General features: G+C 51.3%; 2 protein-coding genes across 2 annotated transcripts; both read right to left on the reverse strand.

The window, feature by feature from the left end:
* Positions 1–212: 212 nt before the first annotated feature.
* Positions 213–6,681, reverse strand: MXD3 (MAX dimerization protein 3). The gene is made up of 7 exons (XM_036315198.1): positions 6,096–6,681; positions 5,219–5,326; positions 4,839–4,944; positions 4,170–4,199; positions 3,927–4,041; positions 806–989; positions 213–733 (listed from the first exon to the last, which is right to left on the reverse strand). Exons 2-7 carry the CDS (start codon positions 5,286–5,288, stop codon positions 621–623), a joined length of 618 nt encoding a protein of 205 aa, XP_036171091.1. The 5' UTR covers positions 5,289–5,326; positions 6,096–6,681; the 3' UTR covers positions 213–620.
* A 5,754-nt stretch (positions 6,682–12,435) lies between these two features.
* On the reverse strand, positions 12,436–22,677 carry LMAN2 (lectin, mannose binding 2). The gene is made up of 8 exons (XM_036315195.1): positions 22,270–22,677; positions 21,983–22,101; positions 17,408–17,525; positions 16,726–16,805; positions 16,391–16,552; positions 16,168–16,282; positions 14,352–14,471; positions 12,436–13,124 (listed from the first exon to the last, which is right to left on the reverse strand). The coding sequence occupies exons 1-8, from the start codon at positions 22,463–22,465 to the stop codon at positions 12,964–12,966; spliced, it is 1,071 nt and encodes a 356-aa protein (XP_036171088.1). The 5' UTR covers positions 22,466–22,677; the 3' UTR covers positions 12,436–12,963.
* Positions 22,678–25,672: the final 2,995 nt, after the last annotated feature.

Consider the following 25,672-nt stretch of genomic DNA (forward strand, 5'->3'; position numbering starts at 1 on the left):
TTGACTCCACTATATCTTGGCTTTGGGCCTCAGGCAAGTCCTATCACTTGGCCTCAGTCCCACCTGCAAAGTGGGGAAAGACGGCTTAGCTGTGAGGATTAAAGGGGCACTGCGGCAGTCAACAGTGTTAGTTGTAGTGACTGATCTCATTTCCTCTTTCCCATTTTGTGGCTGGAGTTTCCCCATTTTCATCAGGCAAGACCATGGGCAGGAAATGATGAAAGCCTTTTAATGAAAACACTGTACAGTATCTATGGGGCAAAGGCCAGGGGGCCTTGTCTAGGAAGAAATGTGGAGATGGGCCCAAGAGGCTTCCTGTCCCTGTGGGGACAACAGAACCAAGTGCTACAAAAAAGGCCTGGAAGGGTGGCCCAGGCCTAAGCTGCCTGTCGTGCTGGGCTCAGGGGAGGCCAGGCCCCCTCCTCTCTCCCCTCTCCCCCCGGAGGCACTGCAGCAGCCAGCGGAGGGGCAGGAGGAACACGGGCTCCCACACCAAGGTCCTTTTAGTCCATTCCAACAGGAGGTGACTGAGCAGCCCTTGAGGCTTGGGGAGGGCTCCTGCCCGGCTGAGTGGAGCAGAGGTGGTCTGAGGGCAGAGGCACGCTCCGGGGTGGCAAGGGTCATAGCCAGGCGCCGCTGTGTGAGTAGCTGTGCTCCTGGCCCGCACTGAAGCCCCGCAGCAGCTCGGCCTCACCCCCGAACACCACGCTCTCCACGTCCACCTCCAGCTCCTCTGCACAGGGACAGGTCTAGTCAGGAGACCTGGCCCACCGGCCCACCCCACCCTCCGCTTCAGGACACTCACCTTGGTCTGAGTCAGAACGCTCAGAGGAGAGGCCTGAGGAGTCCAGGCTATCTGCCCGCAGCCGCTCCCGTTCACCAGCCCCCGCCGGCGCCCGGAGCTGCTCCAGCTGCTGCTGCAGGCTCTGCTGCTTGCTGCGCAGCTGCTCCTTGAGCCTCTGGGCCCGCTGCTCCTGCTCCTCCAGCTTCTGTGGATTCCAGAGGAGCAAAGGGCTGGGGTCAGCTGCCTGGGGCCTGGGCCTCAACCCAGCATAACTCAGCAGCAGGTCATGGCCACTTGGTGACTGTTCCAGACAGAGGCTCACTAAACCTGGGCTCCAAGGGTTACCTCCACATCCTCCAGGGAATCGGGCCTTTCTGTCCCATGTAAATGGCCCGTGAGTTCTGTCTAGCTGGGCAGGGGAGGGAGGGCAGCGCAATCTCAAGAGAACGTCAGGGTTTAGTCAGGTGGGGCCTAGATAGGAGATGTGGAGTGATGAGTGCTGGTATCAAGCAACAGGGATGGGGTGTGGCAGGGGCTGTGACATGATGGCAAGTGTGAACTCCAGCTGAAGGAGGCAGCCACCTCCAGGTTCCAATCAATCACATGGAAAGAGGCCCAGTGTGGTCCGATCTCTCGGTGTCTTTAAGAGAGCTGGAAAGTCAGATTTTTCATGTCAAATGTCCTCTTAAGTGCTGCCAAGTAGCTAAACTTTTAGGAAACTGTAGACTAAACAAAAGCTACCAGTTTGTAACTCCTGGTCAAGACCTTCCTAGGAACCCTAAGGCTTTTCCATCATTAATTTGCCCCCTCTTCCCCACCACCCCTACCAGAGCTCTGCCAGCCCCGAGTACTAGGAACTCAAAGACCAAGCGTTCTCCCATCAGCCGAAACCGGTTTGGCTCAGTGGATAGAGCGTCAGCCTGCGGACTGAAAGGTCCCAGGTTTGATTCCGGTCAAGGACATGTGCCTGGGTTGCGGGCACATCCCCAGTGGAGATGTGCAGGAGGCAGCTGATCGATGTTTCTCTCTCATCGATGTTTCTAACTCTCTATCTCTCTCCCTTCCTCTGTAAAAAATAAAATATATTTAAAAAAAAAAAAAAAGAGTTCTCCCATCAGAGCCCTCGGTGGGCAGGAGCCTGCAGTCAACAAGGAGAGCATGGGGAAGGACATTGGGACTGGGTGTGGAAGGATGAGTGACAGCTGCTCAGGTGAAGATGGGGGAGGAGAAGCACTCAGGCAGAGGGAGGCCAGGAAGAGCACCAAGAATTCAGCTCTTGGTGGGGAACAGGGAGGGGATGAGACTACAAAAGCAGCCAGTGGCAGCAGTTGAGTGGTGAAGGGCCTTGAGTTCACAGGAAGTAAGGACTAAGACTATCCTGTCAGGAGCCATGAAAGGTTTTCAGCAGAAAAGGCACCTGGACAGATCTATGTGCAGCAAAGAAATCCTAAGGCAAGGCGCAAGCGGAACAGGATACAGGGAGTACAGGGCGAGGTGATGGGGCTTCAGGAAGGAGCAATCCACAGGTCCTGCCCAGTCTGCACTTGAGGGGCATACCATCCCTCCAAGATGCAGGCCAGGCGAGCCCCACATGAGAAACAGGCTGCTGTTCAGCTAGGGCCAGTGGTCGGCACACTCATTAGTCAACAGAGCCGAATATCAACATTACAACGATTGAAATTTCTTTTGAGAGCCAAATTTTTTAAACTTAAACTATATAGGTAGGTACATTGTTATTAATTAATTAGGGTACTCCTAAGCTGGCCTTTGCTAAAAACGTCCTCAATCTGATTGAGGTACGTTCGCTGAGGTCGACCCCTTCCAACTCTCCCATCCACACTCGTCTTGCATACTTGTTTCGTCTATCTCCTTTCATTCATCCTCTCTATATGTCCACCCCTCACTTCTTCTAACGCCACTTCTTCAAAATAGACTCGCCCAGGCCGAAAACCAACTTCTGCGCATGGGCCACGAAGTTTCGATCACACTGTACGTGCACGCCCACACGTGGTATTTTGTGGAAGAGCCACACTCAAGGGACCAAAGAGCCGTATGAGTCTCGCGACCACTGAGCTAAGGTGTTACTCAGGCACCATGAGGGGAATGCAGGCACCTCTGGGACAGTGCAGACAGTTCCCACACTGTGATTTATTTACTACATGGCATATCCGTCTGTCACAGCCCAGATACCTAGAATGGCCTAGCAGAGCAGGTGCTCAGTACTTCTTGAAGGAAAGAATGCAAGTCAGGGGACCTGGGCCTGGGTTCTGAATCTGTCCCTCCATTTCTTCCTCTGTCTGAAGAACCGAGAGGGCAAGAAAGGCCTCTTCTATTTCCAAGGCCCCTCCTAATCCCCTCTCCGGGGCTGCCTGGGGCTTTTTTTTTTTTTTTTTAATATATTTTATTGATTTTTTACAGAGAGGAAGGGAGAGAGATAGAGAGTTAGAAACATCGATGAGAGAGAAACATCGATCAGCTAACTCCTGCACATCTCCTACTGGGGATGTGCCCGCAACCCAGGTACATGCCCTATGACCCGAATCGAACCTGGGACCTTTCAGTCCGCAGGCCGACGCTCTATCCATTGAGCCAAACCGGTTTCGGCCTGCCTGGGGCTTTGACTCTGCACACACTACCCATGTCCGCCAGGGGGCAGCAGCAAGAGCCCCAGGAAAATGGTGACTGCCATCCCCAGTCCTTTAGGCTTCCTGGCCTCTGGAGCTACCTCCCAAAGTGGCTTCAGAACAGACTGCCCAGAACAGGAGACCTTGAAGGATGGGGAGAGGAAGAGCGAGGACCAGTCCTCTACAGTCTAAGGGACCCTTACACATGACCCATCACGTTATCTTCAATAGGCATGCCTCCCCATACAGAGGAGGAAAGGAAGTCCAGAGAGGTTAAGTGCCTGGCCCAGAGCCTCACAGTTGAAATAGAAGTAGTAATAGCTGTAACAACAACAGTGAACATTTATTGGGCAAATGAAGCTTAACATCATTTGCCCAATAAATCCTGAGTTATTTTTTGCTTTTCTTCCCATTTAACAAAATTAAGCACAATGGGCCCCTCTCCCCGAGCCCTTCCCTGCTTCACCTCTCCACATGTCCTGGTAACCTGGCTCCTGGGTGCAGAGGTAGCTCCCTACCTGGATGTGCATCCTGGCCCGGCGCAGAAGGCTCAGTGTGGTGTATCGGGCACAGTCAGCCCCCAGGGGCATCTGCTGCTTCAGCTGCTCCAGGCACTGCTTCAGCTGGGCCCTCCTGCAGGGGAAGGGGTCTGAAGGGCAGTGCCAGCCCAGCCTTGCTAGCTTGAGGGCTGACAGGGGAGGGAAGACCAGAGGAAGACAGTCCCTGAGGCCCAATGCTGTCAGGGCATGGCTGGGACTCACCTGCGCTTCTCCAGCTCGTTGTGCACAGACCTGCCAATGCCAGAGAGGATGGGGTGAGGGGCCATCAGTTGCTGCCCACACCCTCAGTCCCAGGTTCCCAGAGGCTCGAAATCCACTGCAGATCTCTGCCCCAATCTAGTGCAGTATGGCAACCTTGTGCTGGCCTCGGGCACCTGAGTTGCCAGGTGGAGGCAGAGACTCATGGGGAGCTGGTAGGGGGTGGGGCTGGGGGGCAAATGCTGAAAGAGGCCTGCCAGGTAGCTGTGGAGTGCAAACAGAGGTGACAGTTGAGCTGAGCCAGAAACACAGGTTACTGAAAGCAGGTAGTGGAGAAAGACACTCAAATTGGAGGAAACAGCTTGTGTAAAGGGTGGAGATGAAGAGAGAAAAGGAGGAAGCCTGGGGGGAAAAGTGAGTGATGTGATAGGTGGAGTATAGGAGTGTGAGTGGAAGCCGGACCCAGAACTGCCTTGTTCACATCAGGGGAGCTCAAGAAATAGTCTTTGAATGAATAGAGGGGTGTGTTTGGTGGAAGGGGAGGGGTTTGAATGTCTCCAGAATAGGTACCTGGCCCAGAAGGCGCAAGCAACAAGGAGGAAGTGGGCTGAGGAGGGGCCCGAGGAGGGACAGCGCCCATCCCCCCTCCCCGTCGCCCCTCGCCCTCCTCACCGCCCACTGTCCAACGCGCCAAGAGCTTGGGGGGATCCCTTCCTCTTTCTGTGGACGGGGCCTGGACTTCGGTGCGGGAACAGGGACGCGTATCCGTGCTCAGCCTCTGCCAGAGAGAGCCCGTGTCGGCGTCAGGCTGGAGCTGGCCCCAGCGGGCGCCCCTGGCATGGCACGGTCAGCGAAGGCTTTGGGCGCCAGGACCATATCCCCAACACCCGCCAGCCCGACCGACCGAGGACTCCTCTCCATTTTAAGATGGGGGTGCCCCGGGACTACTGCATTAAAGCCAGGTATGCATCCTCCAAGTTGGGAGCCAAGTCTAACCCAGGCCCGTGTCAGCAAGGTCGCCGCCTGGGGTCCAACCAAGGGTTCTGCCTCACCTCTCTCGCGGCGTTCCAGGAACTCGGCCGCCTGCAGCAGGACCTGGATGTTGCTGGCCACGGATTCCATGTCGGCGACAGCTGGCGGCGGGCGGGCCTGAGTGCGAACTGGAGGAGCGGCAGCACTTTTGTTACAATGTAACTGACACGGTGCAACAAACACAGGCGCCCAGCCCCGCCCCCGGACGCCCCGCCCGCCGGACGGCCCCGCTCTTGGCCCCGCCCCTCTGGAACCGGCCCACCCACCCCCACCGCGAGCTGCCCGCCCCCTCGGACTCCCGCGGTATCGATAGGGACGCCCGCTCCAGGCTCGGCCCTGGGGCAAACCCTCAGGCCGGGAGGTGATGTCTCCCGCCCGCTCTGCTCAGCGACCCCGCACTAGCTATGTGGCGTCCCTGGGCCTCAGTTCCCAACACGTGCTGGTGGCGAGGGCCCGGCATAGAGAACGCGGCTCTAGGAGCCTGTCGTCTCCGGAGGCCCCCAGCCCAGCAGCTGCACGTGGGCGCCGCCGAGACACGGCGAGTGCCTTCGCCCATTGGCGGGTCGTGTCGGGCGGCTCGCTGTCGTCACCTTCGGGGCGGGGCCTGGGAGCCTCCGAGACGCTATTGGCTGCGCGCTACCCCGCCCTCTCTCGCCGCTGGTCCACACATTCGGGCGGGAAAAGGAGCTGGTTTCAAATTTGAAAACCCAGGCGGTGGGGGCGGGGCTAAGCGGGGAGCGGGGCCGCAGTGCGCAGGCGCCATGAAGGGAGCAGGGATCCTGCTCTGCGCTCCGGGGTCTGCGTCTGGCCCGCCGGCCTTCTGCCTCCTGGGGCCCCGCTGGGCTTCAGATTCCTGTTGTGACGAATGGGAGTCGTCTCCCAGCTTGTCCTGCTCACCTACAGGGGAGCTTCTGCCGCTACAAACCGTCAGTAGGGTGCCCGCTTCCAGGCGAACAGCCTGCTAGAGCCCTGAGTCCTGGAGCCGTCTCTCCGGGCACCGCTGCTTCTCAGCTCCATGACTCGGCGAGTGACCTCCCTCCTGTCGGCTTGGGAAGCCCTGCACCCGCGCGGTTGAAGGCACAGAGCCCACGCCTCTGCCGTGCCCAGGAGGTAGGAGCTGCTTATTTCTACCGAAGGGCCACCAGGTGGCGGCTTCTTCCTCTTCCGGAGCCCCGGTGACTCTGACCAGCAGGTGTGGCCGCACCTGCGGGCACAGGGACACTGTGGGTGGAGGCAGGAAGATGAAAGCAGGTGTTTGGGGTGTGGCATTTCTGCCAGGTGGGGGGCTGAGTCTGTGAACCGGCAATAGAGAAGGGGGGGAGGGACAAAGAGGAATCAGATTCTTAATAAAGACATAGAGCTGGGTAAACATCGCACATGGAAGTCAGTCCTCAGTTCCTTGGAGTTTCTCTGAGTCACTCCCAGAGAAATCACTTGACAGGCTCAGCCAGGAACTGAGCCATTCGCCCATCCCTTCACTCACCAAAAATTTGCTGAGCACTTACTGGACCCCAGGAACTGCTGGGGGCCAGAGAATAGAATCATTGGCCAAACCAGACAGGGTTCCTGCCTTTGCAGAGCTCATAGGCGAGGGCGAGAGAGATGGACATAGTAGAGTTACAGTTTTGACAGGTCCTCACGGGAAAAGACACAGCGAGAGGGCATATCTTCAGGAGCATTTGACCTAAACAGGGAGGTCAGAGAAGGTTTTTCTAGGGAAAGGAGGAATAGGTGTTATCTATGTATAGGAAGGATGTAGAAGAATTCCAGACAGAGGAACAGCAGGTGCAAAGGCCCTGAGGCTGAAAGGAGGCTGACTGAAAGGCAGCCACTGTGGCTAGCTAGCATAGAGAGAGCAAGGAACAGGTGCAGGCCGATGCTGGAAGGGTGGGCAGGGCTCAGAACAGGCTGATGTTCCCCAGGTCCCCACCCGCACTTAGTTATGTCTGAAAAAAGGAGTCACAAGGCTTGTAAGTGAATTTCCAATTTTATTTCACTGATGTCTGCACCCACATAGCGCAGGCACAAACCCACTGGTCAAACATCGGGGACACAGATGGCCTGGTGCGGGGGTGGGATGAAGGGAGGGATTCTGAAGGAGTGAGTCCCTGGCAGAGGAAGGGGGTGAGGCTCACTTCCACAGCTGGAGATGCTCCCACGGGAGGTGTGGAAGTGAGACGGGCTGCATGGGGCTGGAGTGACCACCCTGAGGAGTCTGGGCTTCCTCTGAGGAGCCATGGGTAGGGTTCAAACTAGGGAACAATATGGAGGCTAAGAAGAGCCTGGCCTCAGGCCTCCCATGAATATAGCTCAGGGCCACAAGCCAGGGGGACAGGAAGTCATACCTCCCAGGGAGCAGGACAGGTGGGGAAGATGGAGCCCCTGCCCCAAGCCCTTAGATGCCCTTCTAGGCCCCTCTGAGAAAATGCTAGTGCTGGTACCTTCTGGGTACAGGACTGAGCAAAGGACCTCTGGTTCTCCTACCCACTTAGCACTGACTTAGAATCTCTGTCACAGGTCCGACAGGGTCCAGCCTGGATAGTGCAGCCCTGTGGCCGCCCTGCCAGCTCCCTATCCCGTGGCCTTGCCTGTCCACAGTAACTGTGGCTATGCTGCCTGCACGTCAGTACAGGTTCTGTTGGAACTAGTGTCCTCCGGGCGCTAAGGAACAAAGCCTCCATCTGTGCCCTGAGGGGAGGGAGAAGGGGACCCACACCCTGCTGCTTTGCCCTAGTCAGGACCCCCTGAAGAGGGCAGCTTACAGGAGCCTCAGCTCCAGGCTCACCATCCTCTCCAAGGAGATGGGGTCCTGCTGTCCCCCCAAAAGCCTTTCACCACTTCCCTGCAGGTGAGAGTAGTGGTGGAAGGGGAGGGCAGAAATGGGCAATATTGGATCTGGAGCCTGGCTCAAACCCTGGACCCCTACCCAGCCCCTTCCCTGGGCTCCCTGCCCCAGTTTCTCCCACTTCACTCAATCCTCCTCCCTTCCCAGAGAGTAGCATTCCTTAGTCGTGGAGCTGGCCAGGTCATGCCCTTGGCGAAAGCCCCACTGACTCCCTGGCCCTCAGGACAAAGTTCAGGGAAGTTAAGCTGTGCCCCTCCTCCTGCTATGTCAGCTAACATACCGTGCCCTTGCCCATCTACCAGCTTCCACCAGCTCAGCTTAAATGCCACTTCCTCCAGGAAGTGTCCAGGCTTCCCTCCACAAGACATCTTCTGGAAAACAGCAGTGTTCCCCTGTCCCTCGGGGTCCGCCTCTTCCATCTGACTCGGACCGAAGTGACAGAGGAAACCAGTGCTGAGAAAGGAGAGGGGGGCCTGGCTGGGCCTGGGTCTCCGTGCCCACAGAAGGCTGTTGGTGTAGCATTCAGCAGACCCCCAACTTGGAAGCCACTGCGGGAATGCCATCCCAGGCTATCTGGGCAGCGCAGCACAATGATTAACGTGGTCAAGGGGCCAGGAAGTCCCTCACTTGAAATTGCAGGTGACTAGACCATGAGGCCTGGCTAGTCCAAGTCTCAGAAGTGGCTGACAGTTACCTTGGGGATGGAGGTGGGGGCACCAGGAAGAGGCCTCTGTAAGAGCTGTAATATGTCCACTTATTGATTCCTGATGTCGGTAGTTTCTCTCCTTCTGTCTTCTTGCTAAATCTTACTAAGAGTTTATCAACTTTATTAATCTTTTCAAAGAACCAGTTTTGGATTTTATTTGCTCCTCTGTTCCTAGCTTCTTAAGATGGAAAGGTAGATAATCCATTTTATTCCTTCTTTCTGCACATTGCTTTAACTGCATCCCACAAACTTCCAAGTATTGTAGTTTTGTTTGTTTGTTTTTCTTTTTCTTTTCTTTTTAAATTCTCACCTGTGGATATTTGTCCATTGATTTTTAGGGAGAGTGGAAGAGAGAGGGAAAGAGAGAGAGAAATATCAATGTGAGAGAAACACATCAATTGCTTGCCTCCTGCAGGAGCCCTGACCAAGGTACATGCCCTTGACCGGAATCAAACCTGGAACCCTTTGGTCCACAGGCTGACGCTCTATCCACTGAGCCAAACCAGCTAGGGCTTAATACATTCTTTTGATTAGTGTTCTTGTGGTATGTTTTTCCCATCTTTTTGCTTTTAACCTATTAGTGTCTTAATATACAGCATGTTTTTTTCTTGCAAACAGCACATTGTTGTTTTTTTCTCCCCCATGATCTGATAAATTGCCTTTGGATTGTGTTTAATAAAATTATTTTGATATGGTTGAGTTTAAGGTCTATCAGCTTTTTATTTTGCATTCGTTCTATCTGTCCTTTTCCTTTTTTTCCTTCTTTTCTGACTTCTTTTGGATTGAGTTTTTATTATCATTCCATTCTATATCCACAACTGGCTTCTTATCTGCGCCTCTTTTAAGTGGTTACTTTATTTTTTATTTTTAAAAAATATTTTTTTTATTGATTTCAGAGAGGAAGGGAGAGGGGAAGAGAGACAGAAACATCAATGCTGAGAGAGAATAATTGAACGGCTCTTACTGTACATCCACAACTGTGGATCGAGCCCAGAACCTGGGCATGTGCCCTGACCGGGCATCAAACCATGACCTCCTAGTTCATAGGTCATACTCAACCATTGAGCCACCAGGCTGGGCTGCCTTCTAGTTTTTGTTTTTTTAATCTTTATCGTTGAAAGTATTACATATGTTACCTTTTTTCCCCCATTGACTCCCTCCAGCCCACCCCTGCCCTGTACCCCAGGACTTCACCACCCTATTATCTGTGTCCATGGATATGCATATATGCATACAAGGTCTTTGGTTGATTACCTCCCACTCACCCATCCTCATCCTCCCCTGCTTTCCCTCAGATTCCACACTCTGTTCCATGCTTCCATGTCTCTGGATCTACTTAGTTCATCAGTTTATTTTGTTATAGATTCCACATATGAGATCCTGTGATACTTGCCTTTTTCTGACTTATTTCACTTAGCATGATATTCTCCAGGTCCCTCCATAGTGGAAATGTGCTACAGCTTTTTTAATCTACTTGTTTATTGATGGACATTTGGTCTGTTTCCAGATCTTAGCTATTATAAATTGTGCTGCTATGAACATAGGGGTGCATACATTCATTCTGAGTGGTGTTTCCGGTTTCTTAGGATATATTCCTAGAAGTGGGATCACTGGGTCAAATGGCAGTTCCATATTTAATTTTTTTGAGAAAATCCATACTGTTTTCCCTAATGGCTGCACCAGTCTGCACTCCACCAGCAGTGTACTAGGGTTCCTTTTTCTCCACATCCTCACCAGCACTTGTCATTTGTTGATTTATTGATGGTAGCCATTCTGACAGGTGTGAAGTGATACTTCATTGTCATTTTAATTTGCATCTCTCTGATGATCAGTGACTTTGAGCATTTTTTCATGTCTCTTGGCCATGTGTATGTCCACTTTGGAGAAGTGTCTATTTAGGTCCTTTGCCCATTGTTTAATTGGATTGTCTTCCTTTTAAGTTGTAGGAGTTCCATATATATTTTTGGATATTACCCTTTATCAGATGTTATCATTGCCAAATATGTTCTCCCATACAGTGGACTCCTTTCTCATTTTGTTGGTTTCTTTTGCCATGCAGATTTGTATTTAGATGTAGTCCCGTTTGTTAATTTTCTGTTTCCTTGCCCTAGATGTATCTGTAAACATATTGCTGTGTATGGTGTTTGTGGTCCAGTTTCATTTTTTTGCATGTACCTGTCCAATTATTCCAACACCACTTATTGAAGAAACTGTCTTGACTTCATTGTATGCTCTTGCCTCCTTTGTCAAATATTGAGTATAATGGCTTAGGTAGATTTCTGAGTTTTCTGTTCTACTCCATTTATCTATGTGCCTGTTCTTGTGCCAGTACCAGGCTGTTTTGATTAGAGTGGCTTTGTAGTATAGCTTGATATTTGGTACTGTGCTCCCTCTAACTTTGTTTTTCTTTCTCAAGATTGCTGCAGTTATTCAGGTTCTTTTTTGGTTTCATATGAATTTTTGGACTCCTTGTTCTATATCTGTGAAATATATTGTTGGTATTTTAATAGGGGTTGCATTAAATCTATAGATTGCTTTGGGTAGTATGAACATTTTAAAGATGTTAATTCTACCAATCCATGAACATGGTATATTCTTCCATTTGTTTATATCTTCTTTTTTCCAACATTCTGTAGTTTTCTGAGCACAAGTCTTTAACCTCTTGGTTAAGTGTATTCCTAAGTGTCCTAATTTTTTTCTTGCAATGGCAAATGGGATTGTTTCTTTAGTGTATTTTCTGAAAATTCATTATTGGTGTACAAAAATGCCATTGATTTCTGGGTGTTAATTTTGCATCCTGCTACATTGCCAAATTCACCTATTAAACCTAGTAGTTTTTTAGTGGAGTCTTTAGTGTTTTCTATGTACAATATCATGTCATCTACCAATGAGTTTTATATCCTCCTTTCGTTTGGATGCCTTTTTTCTTCTTGTCTGATCGCTGTGGCTAGGACTTCCAGTACTATGTTGAATAAGTTCTTACTCTTCATCTACTCCTATATTATCTATTTTTTACAATGAGAATCTAATTGACAGTGTTAATTACAAAAAGCCTGGTTGCAGCAGTTTTAGGGTTACTTTTGCTTTTAAAATGGAGACTCAAATGTTATTGAACTGAGTGCAAAGACACTGAAGATGGCTCTGGACCAGACGAGGACACACTGCTCCAAGGGGGGGGCGGGGGCGGGGGCGGGGTGGTCAGGAGGGGAGGACTGCACAGCAGCAGGCCACAGCCTGGGTGGAGAACCATGAAAGCTGCCAAATGACAGCGCTTCTTGTCAGCTGCTGGCTTTCTTCCACTCCCTGTGCCATCTGTCCCTTCGAGACACCCCAAAGGGAATACCACTACCGACCCCAGCCTGTCCCTGCACCCAGTCTCTTCTAGATCATCCTGGAGCCCCCTGGAGTTTCCCTAGGCTGAGGTCACAGCTTCTGCATGGTACCTCAAATTCTCCCGCCAGACCCTTTCACCGAGAGGCCAGAGCAAATGAGAGGTGGCACAGGAACACAGAGCACCTGTCCCAATGACTCCATGCTGTGACACTGGGCCAGTTTTGCTTGACCCAAGGCTGTGTCTCCCTGGAACAGGGAGCACAGCACCTGCCCGCAGGGATGAGGCTGAGAGCTGGTAAGCCTGGCTATCTGGAAGGTGTTTGACGAAAACAAAAAGCCCTTCAGGGCAGTCACACAGGGTGGTTATTTCACTTTATTTAGCACACGTCGGTCTCACGCTGGGCCCCACCAAACTGCTCCCCTAAGCCTTACTCGAGGGTCTGCCTTGGGAGGCTCAGAGGTGAACATGAAGGCCCAGGTTCCACAATCACCTCCTCTTCTGCCACACATGCAGCGCAGCACAGAAATCACTGCTCGTGTCCTCAGGCACCACCCGTGTGGTCGGGGAGGGTCTCCAATGTTCAAGGCCACCTACTGGGGCCCCAGCTCAGCTCCAGCCACAGGCCCACTGCTCTTGAGATGCTGGCAATTGGCAAGGGCCTCTGTCCATGGCTGTGGGAACACCAAACCCTTACTCCCCAGCCCTACAGCCTGTCCCTGCTGGGCAAGAAGCAATATGTATGAAAATACTTTAATTATTTCTTTTAAACTGTTAAGAAATAAGGTCATCTTGTTTTTCTTTTACAATCCCAGTTAAAAAAAAAAGTTCACATTAGTGCAGGGGGCCAACACCAGGCCCTCCCCAGCCAAGCACTGGCCACTCAGTAGAAACGCTTGTTGCGCTCCTGCCGCTTCTGAAACACCACGGCCCCCACTACGGCACACACGATGATGCCCAGGAGCGCACACAGCAGCAACAGGAACACCCGCCACCCCGTCAGGGGCCCGCTGCGGAAGTTCCCCGTCGGGTCATCCACGTTGTCTGAGGGAAGAGAAAGGGGGAGTTGACGTGAGTGATAAAGCAGCTGACAACAGGACAGAGCAGGGCAGTGGCTCTGGTGGGGTCCCATCCCCATCCCCAGGTGGAAGCTGCGGCTGCACACAGCTGTACAGTGAGGGGCAACCCTGAGGATCCCAGAGACCAAGGCCTGGGGTGCCTTTCAGCTGATGGACATTGGATTCCTGGGCTTCCCAGGAGCCCAGTCTGCCCGGGGAGACCTAGAATCTGCTTTCACAAGCCCACCCCCACCCCAGTGCAGTGGTCTGAGGTCCCCATTTGCAGAAACACACCCTGGCCAAACACTGCCCTGACTCACACCTGGATGCATTTGGTGGCTCCTAGGGGGTCCCAGGCCTCCACCCTGTCCTTCTGTTCTGGCCACATCACTCTCCTGCCCGCTAACCCGTCAATGATGAGTGCCAGGTCTGTAATTCCAACTCAGGGATACAGCTCTCCTCCCAGACAGGCCTGGAGTACCAACCATGAGCCCACCAACACCCTCCCTTCCCAAAAGACCTGACCCAGTAAGCCTGCTGTCCCGCCACCAGCCCCTTTCTACCCCTGCACAGTGACAATAATGGCTTTCGACTGAACCAGGAGCTCCCAAGCAGAGGCACTTCCAGGAGGCGGCTCAGCCTCAGGGCTCCCGGAGCTTCCAAGCCCTTCCTGCCCCCTTCGCTTTAGTCACTAGACTGCACGGAGGCCCACAGGCATGACTTCAGGGTGCTTGGGGTGGATTTCTTCACACACAGGGGCCTCAATTCTCCAACCAAAACCCTCACTCTGTGAGGACAAAGTCATGGCTAATTAGTGCCACAGCAAGAGCCCGGGCTTTGGGGTTTTGCCAAAACTCAAGTTCAGATCCTGCCTTTACCCGCTTGTCCCTGAGGAAAACTGAAGGACCAGTTCCCTTGCCTAGTGGCAGGACCCGCTTTCCAGGCCATTCACTGAGGTCATGCACGTGCACGATCAGTGCCCTGCCCATCACCTACACCAGCAAACTGGCCCCCTGGGGGCTTTACCTGCCATTATCCCAGCAGACTCCAGGTGCCCACACACTGCTCATTAGCATGGCTTGCTAATCCAAGAGCCCAGGCCACACCACAGCCAGACCCGGCAAAGGCAGAGGACCATAGGCAGGCACCAACGCTGGCCCTGGCCCAGCCCCAGTCCTGCGCAGGCCCAGGCTGGGAGGGACCGCAAACATACCTTTAGGCGACTTGAGGAAATTGACGCTGGGCTCGATTTTGGTCCAGTCAATGTTCTCCTCCTCGGGGGTGTGCTCTACCATCAGCTGGAACAGCTTCATGGAGATGATATCGTGATTATCTGCAGGGCCAAGTGTTAGCTTGTAAGAGGCCTGAGGCCATGGTCCATGCGTCTCGCTGCCACGTAAAGTGGCCACATTCCCCAGGGAGAACCCTGCTCCTGCCTGGCTGAGGGCTCGACCCTGATACATGGTCAGCACCTGAGGAGACTTGGGAATGGCCCAGTCCAGACTGGAAAAACCTCTGCTCGACAGTAACTGATCGCCCCATTTCTGAGATTAGGAGGTTGAGGCTCAGAGCCAATGTAAGGGTCCCAGCTGTCAGCTTTGCTAACCTAATGGAAAAGGCCTGGAAAGGGAAGAGCCTAAAGAGCAAGGACCTGGTGGCCAGGTGGGCAGAGCCAAGCAGCACTGGTATGTGCAGCCCCCGAAGGCCCAGGGACACACACTGACTGAAGTCAGACTACAGTTCCCATCTGAGCTCTGCCACCTCCTGGGTGTAAACCTGGGGAAATTCCTTCAACATTCATATTCCAAATGGTCTCCACTGTGTGAAAAGGGAGAGACCACTAGCTACCTAAGCTACATCACATGACTTTACAGAGAGAGTGCAGGCATCTGGGGGGGGGGGGGGGTGTACAATTTTAAACAAGGGAATCAGGGAAGGCCCCACGGAGGAAGTGACATCTGATCAAGACTTGAAGATGAGAGTGAGACACAAGCACAAAGGCCCGAGGCAGGAGGGCACTAGTGTGAAGAGCTGGAGGCAATGTGAATGGGGACAATGTAAATGGAGAGTTGGGAGCAAAGAATCAGAGGTGATGGCACTAAGGCCTGGCAGGCCACTGCTGGGACGAATGGTAGCTTGACTCTGAGGGAGCAGAGCAGCAGTGACACCTCATGTGAACTTTAATGGGATCACTCTGGCTGCAGAGCTGGGAGTGACTGTTGGGGCTGGCATGGAAGGAGAGGACCACTTGGGGGCTCCTGCAGTTGTCTGAGTGAGGCAGGATGGTGGCCTGGGCCCTCCAGGTAAAGGAGGAGTAAGAGGTGGTCTGCTGCATTGCAAAGACAAAGCTGGCAGGACTTGCCCATGGATGACAGGTGGCATGTAAGAGGAAAGGAAAGTCTAGAATGACAATAAGGTTTTTAGCCCGAGCAACTAGGACAGAGGTGTCATTTATGTCTTGATCTTCAGTCCTAGCCGGTATGGCTCAGTGGATAGTGCGTCAGCCTGCGGACTGAAGGGTCCCGGGTTTGATTCCGGTCAAGGGCATATGCCCGGGTTGTGGGCTCAGTCCCCAATAGAGGACGTGCAGGAGGCATCCGATCAATGATTCTCTCTCATCATTGATGTTTCTATCTCCTTCTCCCTCTCCCTTCCTCTCTGAAATCAATAAAATAAAAAAAATTTTTTTTTTAAAAGATATGGTCTTCTTGGTGTGGGCATGTAAAGACAGACACCTATTGGGCATCCAGGTGGAGATGTTGAGAGGGTTGTTGATAACACTGTGCTTCAGATGGAAATCTGGGGTCTATAGTGTCCAGATTCAAATCCTAAAGAGAGAGGAGATCACCAAGGACTGCTCACAGACTGAGCTGTGTGTGTGCCAAAACTGACAGACAATGCAAAGAGGAAGAAGACACCAGGCGAGTGTGGAACCAATGCAGGAAGGAAAGTGACCAGCTGTGTCACAAGCTCCCAACAGACCAGGGAAGGTCAAAACTAAGACTTAACGCCCTGTTCCACCCACTCACCAGACAGGTCACCAGTGCCAGCAGAGGCTCCAAAGTAGTAGCCGGTGGGGAGGCGCACTCCCGTGATGTCAATGCAATTCTTCCACTCGTTCTTGTCCTCCAAGTCAGTCATCACCTGCAGCCAATCAGCAGGTAAAGCATGCCCCAGGCTCAGACTGCCCATCTACCCCTGCAGAGCCAGCACAGGCAGAGGACAACCCCACCACCACCACCTCCTGCTCACCGTCAGACGGCCCCGGGAGTAGCGTACAGCCAGAAAGGTGTCATGATCACGGTTGCGGAAGTCAGCCGTGCAGCCTGCCAGCTCGGTCCAGCGGCCATCCTTACTATGGTCGTAGGACAGGGAGCCATTGTTCACCATCACCGAGATGTACGGGAACACACGCTGAGACCAAGACACCGGTTACTCTATGGCCAGCCCAGCTTTTGGAAGTGGCAGGGGCACCCACCACCCCAATCCCTGGAGGCTTCTTTGTGCTGGGAGCAGGGAGAAGTCCCAGCCCTCAGCCAACTGCCCAGCCTTCCTGTCCTGCTCTATGGGAGAGAGCAGGGGCCTACCTCTGTGGCCTCATCATTGGGATACGTGTCCAGGAAGATGGCTAAACCGTGGAAGTTGTCTTTGCTTCCAAACACAGGCCCTGGAATGAGAAAGAGATGCTCTAGTCATGGAGAAAATTGGGGTTGTACTCTGGGTAGCCTAAAGGACACAGTAGTGCCAGTGGGGGCAAGAGATGGCCATCTGTTGGTCTTTCACCCAAGAAAGAGAAGAGATCTCTAAAGAAAACACCTGGAGGTGGTCTCAGGGGTGTGACAGAGGACCCAAGTTTGAAGCCTGAACTGAGGGGACAGCACCTGGCGATGTGCTCTGCCGTATCAAGTGACAGGATGGTGCCCAGCCTGTGAAAAGCAAGTGGCTACCAGGAAGCCCTATCCTCTAATCCAGGGGTCAGCAACTTTCTGTCCAGGTCCAGAGAGGAAAGATTTTGGGCTTTGTGGGCCACATACAGTCTTAGTCAGTCTTCCTTGCTTTTGCTTTTTAAAACATAACCCTTTAAGATGGTAAAAAAAATTCTTAGCTGGTGTACAACACCAGGCCACCATGGGGTACAGCAGCACCCAGCCCCTCCTCTTCTCAAAGGTCCCAGGCTTCCTCACAGAAGAGCAGCAGCACCCTATCAGCAGAGTGCAGAGTGGAGAATCCTGGGCACAGATGCTCCCACATACGTGAGCGCAGCCCTACCTGACACGAGGCGGTCCCGAGTGTACCACAAGGCAATGCCATCTCCATGGAGATTCTTCTTCCCAGCACCGTGGACTTTGAAGTGGACATGCATCTCCCAGTCTTTGAGGAAGCAAGGCTGGAGGGAGAGTAGAGAGGGTTGCTCTGAGTGCTCTGGGCCTTCCTGCCAGTTGGAGGTGACCTGGCACAGACCCTGCCCCACTGAGACTAGGCACTCCTTTATCAAAAGCACCCCTGACCCTCCAGCTTTCTCAGCAGGAAGAAAGGGGGCTACTGGGCCTCCCAGGTAAGGAGAGGGAGGTCCAGACCCTACTAGCCCAGCGCCAGTCTTCTCCACTTTGATTCACTTTCCTCAAAACCAGCCAAACCCGTCAGCCCTGTTTTCTCTCCATCTCCACTGCTCTTGCCCTGGGATCTTGTGAAAGGATCTATTTGAGAGACATAGTTTACAAAACAGAAAACATATTCAGAGACAAAATAACTTGCCCACAACAGTAAGTGGACAGTCTTGAATCACATCCAGGTCTGTCTGATGCAGAAACTGCGCTCTGTCATCTATACCTCCCATGGCCTTCAGGTCTTCAACACTAACTGCACCAGGTCCTTTCCAGCCTCCCACGCCCACCATCTTCCCTTCTAATCCACCTTCCAAACTGAGGGACTCAAATCCACGTCTGGCTGACTCCAAACCTCAAGGTCTTGGCCAGCATACCTCCTGACCTCTACAGCCCCAGTCTGACCCCAGTGTGGTGGCAGCGACAGGACTGGAGTCTGGAAGGGTCATGCCCTGGAGCCTCTGGGCTACCATGATCTGAGGAAAGGTAGATGCTCCCTGGCATCCAGGAATACCAGGTGCAGAGCTGGGCACTGCTGCAGCAAGGGAAACAGCCTGCCTTACACACCAGGAAGTTACTCATGAAAACTACAGTGTGACACAGACTTTGACAAGAATCTACTTAAGGGAAGTCTGCAGATGATTATGCGAGCAAGTGATTAAACAAAGCCCCATCAGACAGGCAAATGAAAACAAGATATTGTTGACGCATCAGATTGGCAGCTATTAAAAAGATCATTATTACCCCTGTGGATGAGGATGGAAAGAAACACACACTCAACCAGCAGGACTGTGAATGTCCCCTCCCGTCTTCTTGGGACAGTTTGGCTCTTGCAGTCTTGGATGAGGCAGAGCCGTGGCACTTACATTTAAAGATATCAAAGATACCACTGCAAAACAATACCAATGTTATGTTCTCATTTTTGAAAAAGAAAGGAATTAGTATATGTGTAGAGAAAGAAAAAAATGAAAGGAATATGAACCAACAATAGCAATAGGTGACTTTGGGAGGGGAACTACAGAGAATGCTTACTTTCTATGTTTGAATTTTGTATAATGAATATATTGCCTATGTAATCAGAAAAAACAAAAACTCAAATAAAAAAGACCTTTACGTCCCATCATGGGCGAACTGTTGTGCATTCATGAGTTCATCAGACTCAGTATCCTAGCTCTAGGCACCAAAACCCCAGGAGATGGGGCCCAGCCCCCGCCTCTAAGGACACAGAGCTAGCAGGTGCCACAGTAATGTGCAATCAGCCTTCCCTGTTCTTGACAGTTCATCGGCTCTGGGAAAACCTGCATGTTCCAGAGGAGCAAATGAGTGTTGATGAGAACTAACTCTCAAGGTCAGACGGACAAGGAATCTGAGTCCACACCTGCTGAGGGAGGGGACGTTCTGGTGAATTAAACTTGCTTTGGGTTGGGACCACATAGACAGTAAGCCAAAAATAAGAGTGAACCAGAAAGGCCCTCCCAGGAACTATAACGCAGCTGAGTCCTCTCAATCCCTGAAATTAGACTAAAAAGACTCAGCTAGTCCTCAGATTTTTCAAACAAAAAAATCTTACAAATACAATATCTGGTACACTATAAAAAATACCAGGCACATGAAAAGACAAGATATGAACAAAAAACCAGAAGGAGGAAGAAAGGGAAGGAGGAGGGTAGGAGGCTGACAGGAATTCCAGATATTGGCCTTTAAAATAATAGTTTCCTATGTTCAGGGAGATACAAGACAAGACTGAGAATTTTGGTAGATAACAAAAAATGTTTTAAATCATACAATAAAAAATTCCAGAACAGCCCAACCAGCATAGCTCAGTAGCTTGAGTGTCGACCTATGAATCAGGAAGCCACAGTTCAATTCCCGGGCACATCCCCAGGTTGCAGGCTCAATCCCCAGTAAGGGGGGTGCAGGACCAATGATACTCTCTCATCACTGATGTTTCTATCTCTCTCCCTCTCACTTCTCTAAGATCAATAAAAAAATATTTTTTTAAAATTCCAAAACAAAAAACACAGTAACTGAAATTAACAATGTAATGAATAATAGGTTTTACTAGATTTATAACAGGTGAAGAGAGAATAGTAAATTTCAGTCCAGTCAGATAAAAATATCCAGAATAAAGCAGAGAGAATAAAAGCATGGCAGATACAAAACACTAGGTAAGAGGCAGAGGAAAGAGTGAGAAAGTATAACTGGAGTTTCAGAATGATTAGCAAAAGAATAAAGAAAAATTTAAAGAGATGGCTAAGCACTTACTAAAACTGACTCTGACATTGTGCCACAAATCTTAAGCCTTACAACCAGAGATTAAAAAAAAAATCAATAAAAGCATTTTTTTAAAAAAGAAGGAATAGATATCAAGTGGTAATATTTCCATTCCACTGAATACATTTAAGAGTACTTAATGGTTTTAAAATGGCATTATTTAAAATATGCTGGAAAGTAGATCCTTTGCAAATATTTAAACCTATGTCAACTTTTTAAAAAATATTTTTTTAATTGATTTCAGAAAGGAAGAGGGAGAGAGATAGAAACATTAATGATGAGAATCATTGATCGGCTGCCTCCTACACACCACCTACTGGGGATCCAGACCGAAACCTGGGCATGTGCTCTGACCAGGAATTGAACTGTGACCTCTTGGTTCATAAGTGGGTGCTCAACCATTGAGCCACACTGGCCAGGCCCTATGTCAACTTTTTAAAAGTGAAGGGGGTTATATACTTTCAGACAGTACATCAGCAAAAATAGCATCAAGACCATGCTGCAGCCTCCACACAAGACCCCCTCCGATGGCCCTGACCAGTCCCTCAGGCTTCCCCGAGTCCTGTGCTCCAGCCACCAGGCACGTGGAGTTCTAGTCATCACTGGGCCACTCCTTCCTCCGGGCCAGTGCACCCCAACACCCTAACAGGCACTGTGTCTTATCTCTGCTCAGAAGACAGCTGGTACTTAGCAGTGTTTGCTAATTTGCTGCCCCTCCCAAATGGAGTAAGTAAATGGGGACAAAAGAGAAAAGTCTGGAAAGCATCTCTCTAGCTCAGTAAAGGAAGAGTTGGCTCTTGGTAAACACTGGGCAGAAAATTCTAAGAGTTCCAAGCAGTTTCTTTCAAACTATAGGAAACACTCCAATCCTTTGGGAATATCTGTAGCGCCAAACAGCAGGAGCTGAATGCGAAGGTGGGGAAAGGAAGACTGAAAATTCGATGAAGGCAAGTGCAGAATCCTGTCAGCCCAATGACATTGCCACACCACTGACAACGGCAACCACCAACCTACCTACAATCACAATTAAGTTACTTGTGACGGAACCCAATTTCCAACAGTTCCAGCACTATTTGTACCTTAAACACACATACACACACACACACACAAAAACCTTAATGTTATACTGAACTAATTTCTATAGAAAACATAAGGCTACATTAACATTTTTAAAAATTATTTGACAGAACGTGACTCAGGGGAGTTATTGAAATACTGAGTGGATGGCACTCAGCTGAGACCTCACAGATGAGAAGGAAGCAAGCAGGCATGCGAGCCCGGAGGCTGTGTCCCAGACAGAGGGAACAACAAGTGCCAAGGTCCTGAGGCAAGAAGCAACCCAAGAGGCTACAACAAAATTAACAAAGCAAATTACTGGCAATGCCAGGCACCGGGGGCCACATGAAGGCAGTGCAGACGCCCAGAACTCAATGGGGATGTCAACCAGGGAGAAAACAAGGACAATGACCGACACCTTAGGCAGAGGAAGGGCTGGGGTCAGACAGGCTGAGGCAGGAGCACAGCCTGGGCTGTGACCCAGCCCAAATAGCGGGACAGATGGAAGGAACGGGGTCTTTACTGGGCGTTTTGCTGTGTGTTCTGCACTGACTTTAACATGCCTTATTGCATTTAATTCTCAAATTAAATAGGAGGGTTCAATTCGGACAACATGACAAGCTCCACTTAACTGAGTCTTAGCTTCGTGTTCAGTAAAATGGAAATAACATCACATACTTCACATGGGCTTTAAAGGAATGAAGTGAGCAGGGTGTAAAGCGTCAAGCACAGTTCCTGACAACACAGTAACTTCAACAGCCATTACAGATTATTGCTGCCGGGTGTGACTAAAGTGAGGAAGGGGCGGAGGAGGGAGGGGCAAGCTTCAAACCAAACGGGTCGGAGCTGCAGCAGAGCTGGGAGTAGCGGCTTACTTAAGGCTCCGCCCGGCCTCCGGGGAACCACTCACCTGGTGGTTCCAGATGGAGCCCTCTTTGCTGCGCTCATCAGGAGTCAGACGCACGTACTGGCTCGTGAGTATTGTGCTGCCTTGGAAGTCCCAGAGGGGCATGGAGCTGGAACCGACACCTGTGGGCAGTGATGGGCACACAGGCGCGTAAAAGGCCATACCAGGACGGGCCTTGCCAGAGGCAGGAAATCCACAGAACTGCCCTGCTCGGAAGACAGGGCCACCCCTTTCCCAACCCCGTGCAGCCTCGCCCTCACCCTGCACTCATTTCCCGCGTCAGGCCTCACCTTGGTAGGGCTTGATAAGCGAATGCTCCCGCTTGAGGTGTTCACTGTTGCCGTCAGTTATATCCGCAGCCACCGGCCGCAGCAACAGAAGAAGAAGTAGAGGTGTCATGGGGCCAGGGCCGGGGCCGGGAAGCCCAGGCCTCCCCGGGCACCGCCGGCCCCAGCCCCAGCGCCAAATCCAACCTTCCGCCGCCATTCTCCGTTCCTCTCCGCCACTTCCGTTCGAGGACTTCCGCCTTCCGGGTGTCTCATCGAATAGCTTCCGGCCGGAAACCTTCCAACTTAGTGTCACCAGGAGTTAAATGCAAAGCCTTGCAGGCTAGGGGACGGCGACCTTATTTGCTGAGCAGCCCCCATCCTGATCAAGTGCAGTTCCTCAGCCTTGGCCGCTCCGACGTCCCTGTCGCCCAGCCTCGGCTACGGGTTCTTACGAGCCACAACCAATCATGGAACAGCACGTTAGGCTTGTGAGCAAATAGGGAGCAGAGGAATGGTTTAGTCGGGGGCAGAACCAGGGTCGTCGTCGAAGCGCGGCATGCTGGAACTTGTAGTTTTGGTGGGCCACTCGCGCGGGCTGGACAAACGAAGAATACAACGCCCTAAGCCTCTGGCCACTGACCGCGTCTCTGGAGTAATATTTCCCATTCCGGGGGTAAAGGATCTCTAATTTGAAGGCAGAGGCCTAAATTCCAACTGCCGTGCCGCCTCGGACTCCCTGAGTGACCTCGGATGAGCCTTAGCTGGCTCTGGCTTCACCTGCTCCAGCTTCACGCCTTTGAAGACTTAGAATTCCCAGTGACTTGAAGACATCCACTACTCCCAGTTCCTCAGGCCCATTGGGTTTAACAGGATGGCAGACCTGTACCCTGCCTCGAGACCCCAGTGATGGCTGGGACGCGTACAGATCCAAGTGGTTCTGCCTGCTGCAGCAAGAAGTGTCCATGAGCCCCAGCTGCTTTGGCTAGGTTAATAGAGAGCTTCAGCCTGCGGACTAAAGGGTCCGGGGTTTGATCCCCGGGTCAAGGGCACATGCCCGGGTTGCAGGTTCAAACCCCAGTAGGGGACGTGCAGGAGGCAGCCAATCAATGATTCCCTCTCATCATTGATGTTTCTATTGCTCTTACCCTTCCCCTCTGAAATCAATTATATCCTATATAAAAAAGCGTAGTATGCAAATTGTCCTCTCCACCACCAGGTAGTTCAACAGGAGTTGGACCAGGGGGCCTGCGGGAGAAGGGAGGGAGGCCAGGGCAGGCGAGATGGCAGGAGGCCCTGGGAGGCAGTGGTGGCAGCGATAGACCCTACCAGTGCACGAATTTCATGCACTGGGCCTCTAGTGTTTTTAATAGTGTCCATGAAAGGTGCAGGAAAGATGGCAGTGGACCAAAGTTCGAAAACTGGTGGCCCATAGCCAAATAGAACTCTGTTTTGCCTGCTAATGCTATTTCAATAAATGATTTGCCCTAGCTGGTTTGGCTCAGTGGATAGAAAGTTGGCCTGTGGACTGAAGGGTCCCAGGTTTGATTCTGGTCAAGGGCACATGCCTGGGTTTCAGGCTCAATCCCTAGCAGGGGGTGTGCAGGAGGCAGCTGATCAAACAGTGATTCTCTCTCATCATTGATGTTTCTATCTCTCTCCCCTCTCCCTCCCTCTCTGAGATCAATAAAAATGTATTTTAAAAAACAAAATACAGCCCTGACCAGTTTGGCTCAGTGGATAGAGCATGGGCCTGCGGACTGAAGGGTCCCAGGTTCGATTCTGGTCAAGGGCATGTACCTTGGTTGCAGGCACATCCCTAGTAGGGGGTGTGCAGGAGGCAGCTGATCGATGTTTCTCTCTCATCAATGTTTCTAACTCTCTATCCCTCTCCCTTCCTCTCTGTAAAAAATCAATAAAATATTAAAAAATACTTGATTTAACTACTGATATATTTAAATGAGGAGTCTTAAATTCACATTAGAAATCCAAATTTCCAGTTTCTTAGAAAAAATTGGGATATCCAACCAAGTTAAGCCCATGGACTGCCCCCCTATAAATGCCGTCCTCTTCTAAGCTAATCTTCAGGCTGGCCACTCATTTATCCCACCTGTCTGGTCCCTCTCCAGTGGTTCTCAACCTTCCTAGTGCCGCGACCCTTTAATACAGTTCCTCATGTTGTGGTGACCCCCAACTATAAAATTAATTTTGTTGCTACTTCATAACTGTAATTTTACTACTGTTATGAATCGTAATGTAAATATCTGATATGCAGGATGTATTTTCAGGGGTCGTGACCCACAGGTTGATAACCACTGCCTAGACATTTGAACCAACGACCCCTGTTATAGATCACAACATGGGACCTTGGTTGGTTGCTCCTTTATTTTGTTTTAAGAAGCTTCCCTTTTGAATGAATGAACTTATTCAGGATTAACTGATGAGACATCTTTTCTGGCTCATGTATTTTTAATGAGTCAGACATGTACAACAAGGGTCCCCTGCCACTCCTCTCCCAAGGGGTATACCCTTCCAGAGATTTACTTATATCCATACAAACAAGGACATGTACCTTCCACTAGACTTCCATGAGGGCCGGGATTTTTGTTAGCTACTGTCACTACTGAATCCCCAGCATCTAGAACAGTACTTAGCATATAGGAGGTGATCAGAGGAAAGGCATCTTTAACAGCAGGGACAGGAAATGCAAAGTCAGGGAGGGTCCCCTGAAAGTATAAGGAATGCAAGCAGTTTGGAATGGCTGGAGAGTGGTGGGCAAGAGTTTGATTGAGGCTTTTAACTCTCAGCTAAGGAACATGACCTCTTTCCAGAAGGCAATGGGGTGGCTTTAAGCATGGGAGTGACCAATGTGGGTTGCTCTCGCTGTGGTGAAGAGAAGAGACTGGAGCCAGGTAACAAGTTGGGAGATTAGGACCAGATGCGGGAGGGCAAGGTCTGGGCCAGGGAAGTCTCCACAGGAAAGGGGATCAGAAGTCCCACAGGAAGACTAAACATCAGTAACTGATCTCCTTTGGGAAGCCAGAGAGAGAGAAGTTGAGAATAGTATTCTGTGGAATGGAGGTGCCACACACCCATGGCGTGGAGAAAAGTAGATAAGGGCTCAGGGATGGGAAATCCCAGGGTTGCCGGGGTCCCTGAGGGGAATATGTGGTCAGAGTTAAAACTGGCATCCATGGTGAAGAGGGAGGGGAGGGAGCGGTGTTTCTCAGGAGCAGGAGAGGATGACCTTAGGAAGGGGTCCCGGGCAGAGCCTGTGATTGGGCCTTCGGGGGAAGGAAGATAAACTGTTGGCACTTGGGCTGATGGTGGCCTAGGTCCAACTCCTGGCACCCCAAGCACAAATATTCATAGCTTAGCATATCTCTAACTTGACGTGAAACCTTGGGCAACTCACGTCTCTCAGAGT

Source organism: Myotis myotis, unplaced genomic scaffold (assembly GCF_014108235.1).
Source record: "Myotis myotis isolate mMyoMyo1 unplaced genomic scaffold, mMyoMyo1.p scaffold_m19_p_6, whole genome shotgun sequence".
Taxonomy (NCBI): Eukaryota; Metazoa; Chordata; class Mammalia; order Chiroptera; family Vespertilionidae; genus Myotis; species Myotis myotis.